The sequence below is a fragment of the Aythya marila genome (genome assembly GCF_965140915.1).
Source record: "Aythya marila genome assembly, chromosome: 5".
NCBI classification, from domain to species: domain Eukaryota; kingdom Metazoa; phylum Chordata; class Aves; order Anseriformes; family Anatidae; genus Aythya; species Aythya marila.
This window is the reverse complement of record NC_139046.1, coordinates 41,179,140-41,189,953: the sequence shown is the minus strand read 5'-3', so window position 1 is coordinate 41,189,953 and position 10,814 is coordinate 41,179,140. Positions and strand designations below refer to the sequence as shown.

General features: G+C 38.2%; 1 protein-coding gene across 10 annotated transcripts; it reads right to left on the bottom strand.

The window, feature by feature from the left end:
• Positions 1 to 1,579: 1,579 nt before the first annotated feature.
• ZNF770 (zinc finger protein 770) lies at positions 1,580 to 10,208 on the bottom strand. Of its 10 annotated transcripts, XM_082762699.1 has the most exons (4): positions 10,079 to 10,197; positions 9,754 to 9,791; positions 9,552 to 9,633; positions 1,580 to 6,840 (listed from the first exon to the last, which is right to left on the bottom strand). In XM_082762699.1, the coding sequence occupies exon 4, from the start codon at positions 5,383 to 5,385 to the stop codon at positions 3,202 to 3,204; it is 2,184 nt and encodes a 727-aa protein (XP_082618825.1). In that variant the 5' UTR covers positions 5,386 to 6,840; positions 9,552 to 9,633; positions 9,754 to 9,791; positions 10,079 to 10,197; the 3' UTR covers positions 1,580 to 3,201. The 10 variants fall into 10 exon arrangements, with proteins under 10 accessions (XP_082618825.1, XP_082618828.1, XP_082618822.1 ...); XM_082762702.1 differs by lacking the exons at positions 9,552 to 9,633; positions 9,754 to 9,791 and having other exon boundaries at positions 1,580 to 5,529; positions 6,760 to 6,840; positions 10,079 to 10,208; XM_082762696.1 differs by having other exon boundaries at positions 1,580 to 5,529; positions 6,760 to 6,840; positions 9,552 to 10,202.
• Positions 10,209 to 10,814: the final 606 nt, after the last annotated feature.

The window sequence follows — 10,814 nt, the reverse complement described above, 5'->3', positions numbered from 1 at the left end:
GTTCAAACTTACACTTAAAAACTCCACATAACTTTGTGTTAGAAATAGGAACCATGACCCCTTTAGTTACTTACAACATCTAGACATTTTGAACATTATGACAAGGGGCAATTAGGACCAAAACTATAGTTTTTATTGATTCAAGAGTCATCCAACTGTCCTTACGTAAGCATTACTCAAGTGAGGTACTGTTATGAGATGACAACTCTGCGTTTTACATTTGTGCTAGAAGAAAGCCAGGAAAACTGAGCATTAATTCCAACATCACAATGCAGCCAAAGGTCTGATTAATTTCAATTAAGTTTCTTCTGTGTCTGTTTCCCATTTGCCTCATCAACTTTTCTTGTTGGCTGTAGGTACAGTAGCGAGAGTAGATCACAGACAAGTGACAACCTAATCGCTCAGCAGCTACAAAAACAATAAAATGCTTTTTCTGTCTTTTCCGATGGCTTTTTTTTCCCAGTTGATTTTTTCCCCCTATACATATTTTGCAAGTTGTGACTTTCTGCAAACACTGCAAGGATAGCACAGCAATCATGTAGAGTTGCAAATGTTTTAAAGCTAACCATAGCTCTATTTCCTAGGTAGAAAATGGACTAAGTGATCAGATAGTACTGCAGTTCCAGGGAATTTAGTACTGCATACTCCATTTGCCTTACAAAAAAAAAGGTCCCTTTAACCTGTCTCAGTTTATATATAAGTATATAATAAATATATAAATATTGACCCTTTTTTATATCACATAGCACTTCCTCAAAGCTGAATGCAGTTTGATAAGTTCTCATGAAGGAAGTTCAATATTAACACAGAAAGACCCACCCTTCTCCTGTTTACAATACGCTTCAGAGATTGAAGGCTTAAACTTGCCTGGGATCATGATGGAAAATGACTAACCTACTAATGACCAATGTGAAATAGGATTCTTAACACTGGGAAAATCCCTGTAGCTCAGATTCACAAAGGTACTTTGAGAACTTTACTGTTGACTTCAAGAGACAGGATTTCAATGTTAGATTTTTTTCCCAACTCTTAGAAACCTCTTTACCTCTTTCTAGCTGGTTTATGCTGTAATTCTGCTAAAATTATGAATTTATACTGGCATAAAACTTTGGATAAAAAGAATAGAGAGCTAGATACACAAAAAGGTCATTACCGCCCTTCTGGAATCCCATGGAAACCAAAGATTACTGTCTGATTAATTTAGAAATTAATGTAATACTTTCCACCTGGCTATCCTTCAAAGCTACCTTTCTGTATTATCTTCCTCCATTTTACTCAAATCAATATTTTTCAGAACATACCAAGCTTACTGTTCTCAAAACATTACACTCAAACAAATTTTATAAAATGACTGACTTCTTAAAAACGGATCTTACTCTCTTTAAACATATTTATACTTACTTTTTTTGCCATAGAAGTAAAGAAACAAAGCCTATTTGTTCAAACACACAAAGTGCTATTTTGATTCCAAGTTTTAGACTTCTCTGCATACTAAACATTATAATTTCAATACTCTAGTTTGCACATAAAGTATACAACAGAAGTGCAATATAAATAAAATAGTTTATTACAAGAGCTCTACAATACACTTTCAAAACATCTTATACAGTATTCTCTTTCAATATGAAACAATTCACATGGGGAGAAAAAAAATCTCAATATATAACTATTGTCATTCTTAAGATACTGAATTAGCCTGTCATACAAAAATCATAGTAACTGAATCTTCCTTAGTTGTATTCTCTCTCAAAATAGGAAAAAATAATACACAAAACTAAAATAAGAACTGCCTTCATCCTTCATTTATACCAACTACTATAAAGCTTATGCCACAGCAAGACCTACATAAATTGCTTCAAGAAATAATAATAATTAAAAAAAAGTTTATTTAAATAAATACATATCTATTTAAATAGTGAAAAGAATGTATTTTACAGTTATATTAGTTTAGATATAGAATAAAAAACTTCATGTTTCAACTATTCAGAAATTGTGTAACAAATGAAAATATAGTAAAAAGTAGTTTCTTTAGAGAAAAAACAAACTTCATTCTTGTTCTTGGTGAATAAAGCTCCACTGCACTTACACTTTTTGCCAGCCCCACAGGCACAATGGGCAAAGCTCTCTACTTACCAGAAGTAAAACTACAGACTCTATTAACACAAAACCAGAAATACTTGATTTGAGCTAAGTCATTTTCAGTCTCTAATATTTAATGTAACAAGAACATGACTTCCCAACAAAACTGCTTGTCTGAGCTATTGTCACGACTTAAGAGAACACTCTTTTACTGGTGCAATACGCATGTCAGAAGGAACAGATAGCAACTGTATATGTAATATTCATTATAATTTCTTGCCCTCTTTTCGTGTAGAAAATTCAGTATAGAATGAATTGGAAAAAAAAACAAAGAAAAAAAAGAGAGAAAACTTGGAAAAGCAAGACGTTGCAAGAAGTAGAAACGAAGTGATAAAAGGGATTAAATGATTATCAGCCCTGCTACTTTAGCAGTCTACTCATATTTTACCATAAATAAGGTAAAAATGTAATTCCTCACCCACAGATTTCCAAGCATATTGCAAATATCCAGTTCATTTTTCTCTTTATTAACTGTTCTATAATGCTACTCAAGTTTTTTTTATTAAACATTCTTCCCCACTTCCTCAACTTTGTTCTTTTTTTGCATCTTCTTCACCTAAATGTAACAGGGTTTTTTTGTTTGCTTGCTTTTAAAGCATGAACTAAATACAGCAAGCATATGCAACACTTGCATATTTGTTTGCAATGTACAGGAAGCCAGAAGAAAGTAAAAGGACCATTTCCTGTATTCTGGAAATTACCTTTTTATCATTACTTTTGGATCGTTATCGTTGGGCAGTGTCATAAAATACTACACAGGAAAAGGTAGGGAGCTCTGCAGATTGCTGCAACACCATCAATACTGTAAGAATGTTTATTTATAAATACATTTAAAGAAAAGAAATGCAAAGTACCTTTTTTATTGCTTTTTTGCTTTGTTTTTTTTTTACCATTATCTCACTGTCATCACATATTATAATCAAGTACACAGTTCTGAAGACAGCAAAAACTCTTCATCAGGTCTTCTTCATAACATAAAAAAAGATAATCCTTTTCAGTCAATTATTCAATGTAACATAAGCCTTTTAATAATTATGCAACCAAAAATGTTAATTTATGGTTTCATGGGACGGTATCCAGTTTCAATGAAAACAATACATTCCCTTGTTGTTGCTCAGTGGAACTCAGCTTTAATCTTTCTTTAAAGTGAGTAAGGTGATGTCTCTTCAAATGTGGGGACTGTCTGAAATTTTTACCACAAACTGAACATTCAAATGGCTTCTGTCCAGCATGCATTAGGTAATGTCTTTCAAGCTTAGAAGGTGATTTGAAAGTTTTAAAGCAGATACTGCACTGATACACTTTCTTAACATCACTTTTTTCAATCCCATCAGAAAAATCATGCCAATAACTGTAACAGCTTTGCTCTGTTTCCAACAATTTACTACACAAATACGGCTGTGTGTTTCTCCTGCTGGTGTCAAGAACAAAGTCCCCTGACTCAATTTCAACTTTGATTTCAGCTGCTTGTTTTGACTGAATCAGTTCAAAATCTTGAAAGCCAGCTGCCTGTGAAGGTGTTTGAGAATAACCCGAATAACCCACAGGCTGAGAAGACTTAAATTCAATGTGATCTCCCTGATGATTGAAAAGTTTGTTCAGATTTTCAAATTCTACCTGGCAAACAGAGCTTTTATAGGGGTTCTTTTCAGTATGGGTGAGCTGATGTCTTTTTAAGTGAGCTGACTGTCTAAATGTCTTCCCACAAACATTACAGCCAAAGGGCTTCTGTCCCGTATGTATAAGATAATGTCTTTGAAGTTTGGATGAAGATGGAAAGATTTTTTCACATCTGTCACATTTACACACTTTGTGTCTGTTATGTATATTTTTAGTAGGAGCTGAAAAAGCACAGTGAAGTACTTCTGGATTATCAAAGAAGCCATCATCTGATGAACCATAAAAAGCATCATCCTTATTATGCACTGAATCATCGATGTTTAACATGCGTTCATCAGTAAGCATACCTTTTAAATTAATTCCTACTTCAAGAGGTTGTAGATGCTCTTGCCAAGATAATGGCATGGCAAATATTCTTTTCGCCCGATTACTAACTGCTTTGTGCATGTCAAGCTTGCTACAGCAGTCCTTGAAAAATTTAGTGGAAGCATTCTTATCAGAACGCTGATTTCTAACTGCAACCAGGTCAGGACTTTTAAAGTAACCTGATTTCATTTTTTTTCTGCCAGTCACAGAAAAATCTGATGCCTTTCCTCCAGTATGCTTCAGCTTCATCAGGATCCTATTTTTCATGCTGACTGCATGGCTGAAAGTTGTTGTGCAGTTATTTGAACTTTTGCCGTCTCTCAGGTAACATTTGTGCAAGTTTAGAACCTGCTCTGTTTCAAAACACTGTTTGCACATTGGGCACTGAAAGGGTACAATATAAATTGAACGAACATCACGTGGGTCATTCTCCTGGGACTTGTAAGGGTCATTCTCAAAACTATCCACCTTTCCTTCCAACAGTTTCTGCGGTCTGAGATATTTGTGAGTCTTTCCTTTGTATATGATATTGGGGACAGTCTTACTTCTGACATGGAGCTGTTTGTGCTTCATGAGCTTGCTCTGTATTTTAAACCCCTTCTGACAAAAGCAGCACTGAAAAGGCCTTTCTTCCGTGTGTGTGAGCTGATGGATTTTCAAATGGGTTGACTGTCTGAAAGATTTACCACATGAAGAACACTTAAAAGGTTTCTGGCCAGTGTGAATAAGGAAGTGTCTTTCTAGCTTAGATCTTGAAGGAAATGTCTTGTTACACGATTCACAAGCATGAGTTTTCTTTCTCCTTCTGGTACCATGTAGATGATCTGCCTTGAGGCACTGATGCAGCATCCACCTCTCTTCAGTTGTAAAAGACTTCCAGCACACAGAACATCGAAATATGCCACAAACGACCCTGTCTTGCTCGGAATCCACAGATTTTTCTGCTTGCTTGATATCATTCTGATAATTTGCATTGTGAAGCTGCTGATGCTTCAAGAAAGTAATTAAGTTTTTGAAGTTCCTATGACAAACAATACACTTAAAAGGCAAATTATGGGTTAACTGATGCCTGTCCAGATGGACTAACTGCCTAAATGTTTTATGGCACACGTGACATTCAAATGGCTTTTGACCAGTATGTATCAGATAATGCCTAGCTAATTTTGATGGAGTTTCAAACTGTTTATAGCAAGTGTCACAAATATATGGCTTTTTCTTGGGTATCCTGTTAGCCGTTACACACTGCTGTACTTTTAACATTTTTAAAAAGCAATTACACCTTGCCTACTGTTAATTTCTTCAGATAAGTATTTCAAGTGAAATCATCAATTGCCCACTAAGATGGAAGGCTGTAGAAGCAGCAAATTTTCTTAGAGGAGAGATATTCTTAAATCCCACAGGTCCCTAAAATAAGAAAAAGAGTATTACTTTAGCCATAATTGCTCAAGTTTGTCCCTTATTTTCTACATAAGAGACCAAAAGCATCTGAATTAGAATACTGCTCACTTAATTTAGCTTAAAATGCTTTCCTCATAGCAAAGTATTTACTTGTTCTGTTACATGATATGGAAAAACTTAAACTCATTTCATCTGAAAAGTAGTCATCTGTGCTGTAATGCAGGTATTACGCACTCCTGCCACTTATTTCTAGGTCATATACAGTTTAACTACCTTATGATGTTTAGGCTATTTGCAAATAAAGGATATTCTTTAAAAAAAAATATATATATTGTAATAAATTTCTCCCCTACAACAGTACTTCGAAATCCCACATACAATTTTATAACAGAAAGTGCTAGGAGCTAGGGATTCTTGCACTTCAAAATAAAAATTAAATGAGTGCCGTGTTTGTGGGAAATGAATATTAAGAACATATTGAAACAAAACAAAACAGTTACTATTCACATTTGTGTGTTTTATTTTGTCAACTGAATGTAGAACAAACTAATCATTTTTGCTTTATCTCAGGATGGCAAGCATCAGAGCCAGCCACCAAGTGTAGCAGAGTGGAACCATAAGCTATCACCAGAACAAGGATGGAACGCAGGCTACATTCACTGTATCACAACCAAACCAGAGTGCCTGAGTTGTGATACTTATCCATGCATATGCTCTTTTGTCATCATAAATATACACATTATCTTAAATCATCAGTGAATGTTAATTTATATATATATATATAAATCACGAAACAGCCAATTTTGATTTTCCTCATTTTCAACACTTGGGCAACCTGTGTCTCAGCTAAAGAACAATGATTTGCAAACAAAAAACTTCTTATGCACTCAATTACTTGCATCTTTATTAAAATATTCACAGGAACCTGTGTGAGAGACAACCTCCAACAGGGTCTTAAGCACTTCCACTAAGGGGGTTCTTTAGCCTCAGCAGGGCTCCCTCTCCAATGCTTGCCCTTCTCACCAAGCTTCTACTTGTGCTCAGCTGAACCCTTCTTTACTATGAAGTTACTTCTCTTGTCCTTCACTCCACTGAATGTAGAAAACAACTAAAGGTTGTTCTTTGTGACAACTGTGTATTCACAGTCTTCTTTCTGTCCTTTTTTTTTTTTTTTTTTTTAAATAGAACAACCTTGTGTTTTTGTTTTTGTTTTTTAAGTGTTGTTTTTATGCTTACTTTTTTTTAAAGACAGGATTGGTCTTTTTAATCATCTCTGGACTAGTTTCAATTGGTCACATCCATCCTAAATTGCAGCATCTAAGGCAGATGACATATTTCAGTCCACAAGAATAGTATGAATAACAGCATGAAAATACCTTACCGTTATTACCTATGTTCCTTAATATAGAAAGGGAAAGTGATGTAGGGAGCAAACTTTAAAGCAGTAGCATAATAGCTAGAACACCTGACAACTCTGTTGCAGAATACATTTTTTCTGACTATAATTTTGCTACTACAAACTCAAAAATGGTATTTTGATACAAGTCACAAATCATGCATTCTTTCTATATACCAGCAGAATAAAAAAAAATAAAACATTTTTTCCAGTGTCTCTAAAAGCACTGCTTCTTCCCAAAGAGGCAGTACCCTAGTTTTTAAAAATTCAGAAATACCTGAAAAGTCCATTTAATGTAATTCCAAAGAATAAAAGCCTACTGCAGTGGAAAGCAAGTTATGATGAGATTCAAGATGTGCACAGAAGACTGAAAATATCTGGTAAATCAAGTTTTTTCTTACACTTAATAGAAAGAAACCTGGTCATCTGATAGGATCCTTCCATCCCTCATAGATATGACCCTATATAATTGTGGGCCTTATTAATAATGCTTGGATGTATGCCTTTGATGCAGTTGTCATTGCACTGAGGAATTATGTAATCTCACTCCTTTGATAGAACTTGACAATACTGTGGAGCAGATGAGAAAGTCAACTTTTCCTTTCCTATTCTCTTCGTACAGAATTTTAACAGCTACTCAGTTCCAGTCTTTTGAATGAACGACACTACACAACACTCTTAGGAGAATCCTTTTTCCTCCCAGTTGTCACATCACTTGAAGGTAGGGAGGTTGCAGTGAGTATGTAGCAGCACAAACTAGAAAGCATTTGCTATAGTGAAGCTACAGGCAGGTAGGCTGAGAAAAGCAGTGTATTTCTCTGCTGTGCTGGAAATTCCTGTACAGCTGTGGTTCAAGGCAGCCTCCATTAGCAGGGAAAGAAAGCCTCCTGAGAAAGAACTGTAAAGACTGATGAATTTTAGCTAACGTGCTGTCATACAGATCTAATTTACACATCAGGAAAGTACTCAAGCGGTACAGTGACATGCAAAGAAAAAAGTCCAAAGTGAGAGACAGCTGTGGCATATTACACAAGGGATTTTGTATTTAGCTTATAGATGTATTAAAGATTCTATCTGATGAATGAGGAGAAGTGTTCTGTAGTACAGGATGTCAAAAGCAGAGCAGAGCTTTTTACTGTGGTCTTCTGCCAATGAAAGACTGAAGGCTAAAGTGAGGGAAACTTAGGCAGTGCAAAAGGAGGAGAAAGGTGTTAAGATGGGCGTTACTGTGTGGCCCAAATATATTTCCAAATCTTCTTTAATAAGGACATTTCTCTGTATCTATTTCAGGGTGATCTGTGCCTTGCACATCTAAGGAATAAACACACAGCTGCTAAAGATCAAAGAACAAAAGACAAGCTTGGAATACTCTCTTCTGCCAGCCCTGGAAGTACATAGACTCATCCTATTTAGAGATTAAATTTATGGACTGGGCCCAATTTAATACTAAATTGACACTACTTTTCATCTCGGCTGCAAGGTCATGCAGAAAAATAGGATGAAGATGTAGGCCACTGAAGGTTCACAGAAGACCTTCTTATGTCAAGTATTACTTAAATATGTATTATGTTTATCAACCTTCCAGATGACAGCAACAAGCTGAAAACACAATGGAAAAAAATTCTGAATTCTAATCTTGCCTTTACTAGTCAGAGAAGGTTCAGGGAAAAAGAAAACAAAAACCAGGAAGTGCACTTTAAGGAAAGGAAACACAAGATTTTCTATTTACAAAGAATAATCAACTGGAAGGGGAACAACTTAGTAGGTAACAGTTGAACAGAAGAGACCTGGAGACTATGTTGGAACAGAAGCTGGGTATACCAATAATGTGCTATTACACCAGGCTGTATAAACATAAATAAAGCTTGAATGGCACATAAGTCTCCCATGCTACTGCTTAGAATTCAGCTGAAGTACGCTATCCTGTTTTGAGTACTGCCCTTCAAACTGAGTCAAGCACATAAACTAATTGGAATGAGTCCAGAGAACACGATAGAGAATGATCAGAGCTTAAATGCGTAATATAAAACTTTAAAAGAACTGGAAGTGTTTAAGTTAAAGACGACACCTGATTAAAAGCAAAACAAACACCAAACAAACATAGAAGTCAGCTGAAAACAAAAATAAAGCCATTCCCAAAGTCATTTATAGATGTGGCTAGAAATTCAAGTTATTGGAGAGAGGATTTAAGTACACTATCCTTATATTTACACAATTTTTCTTAATAAGCTGTCAAGCAAGTTGTGGGGGAACTGTCCTACCTCCAACAGTGGAGGTCTTCAAAAAGGGCTGTATAAAGATCTCTCAGTTCCCTCACTCACACAGTAGACCCTGCTTTGATGCACGGGAATAAATGAAAAATTCATATCCTGCCTTCTTTTCCTATGGCTCAATAATGTAATTCAAAACAAACCACCTACAAGTTGAAAATTCAGTCCAAATTCCAAATTTGCAACTAAAGGATTGTTCTGTATTGTTAGCGTATTCTCCAGACTCTCTAGAAAAGCTAGTGGCTGTAGCCTTCCTGACAATTACAAAATTTAATAATAACAATAATAAATGCATTAAGAAAGATAAGTGCCTTTTGTAACATTAACTGCAAAACAGGTGAAAAATCTAGCTGCTGACCTACCAGACACATAGCATGCAACAGAAACAAGCGTCTGAGCACTGAGACAAGTGCGCTGCTCACTGCATTTCCTCACCAGCCTTTCCTATGGAAAAGTTAGGTTGCAGCATTGGGGGTAAAACACAGTTTACCAGCAGTGTAATCATCACCTTTATACAGAAATCAGCATCACGTGTCACAGCTCCTCAAGGCTAGCACATCTTACCTTATCCCCATTTTCCATGTATTTTTTTAAAGCATTCTCTGAAACAAACCCAAAAACACAGGTGAGGGAAAAGCGGGGCTAGTTTGACAGCAAAACTAAGTTCTGCGGAAGGGGCTTAGGACCTTTCCACCCCCAAACGCCAGAAAAGCTACCCACTCCTCTCCCCCCCGCTCTCACAACTCTCTTAAATACAGTTAAAAGCAACCAACGAAGCGGCTCCTACAGAAAGCAGACAGCGAACGGCCCCACAGCGGCCGGCAGCTGTCCCACGGCAGAAAGCGGTGTCCCTGCTATAGGGCCCAGCCCCGAGCTGCCCACCGCCTACCGGGGCCGCGGTACCGGCAGCAGCATCGCCCGGCGGCTCTGCCCTGTCCCGGCGCGCCGAGCCCGCATGCCGGGCAAGGGGAGGGTGCAGGGGAGGGAGCGACCTGAAGCAGCAGCCACCACACCTCCACCTTCCTCGGCCCGCCCGCGGCGGCCGTCGCCTAAACGCTTCCCCCCGGATGGCGCCCGGCCGCCGGGACGCCGGGAAACCCGGGCCGCGGCTTTCCGTTCCCCCGCGAAACCCGGCCTGGCCGCCCGCCCCCTGCGGCTCCCCCGCGCCGGGCACCCCGAGGGGGCGAGGGGGCTGAGGTCGGGCCGGGCACGGGGCCCCGTCCCGCGGGCGAGGGTTTCGTGCTCGCCCTGCCCTGCCCGACACTCTGCCGGTGGGGTGATGAGTTCTGCGTGCCTAATGGCACGCGTTGTTCCCCACAAGCAGGACGCGTTTTATACTGAAGCGTCACAAAATAATGGATTCCCAGTGGCCACAGGCTGCTGGACGGAACCCTGCTGGTGGAATTACATTGTGGTGCAACCGCTGGACAACAAGGACAAAGCCTGAGGTCTAGGACATTGGGAAGTGACCCTGGGAAAGGAAGAAGACTCTCCAAAAAGATACCCAATAACCTGTGCACACAGCAGTAATAGTTCTGCAGAGTTTTGTCTCTCTTCTGAAAGAGAGAAGGGCCAAGGAAATGCAGGAGATATGGGTGGAAGAACGCAGCTGGAGAAACTGGGGG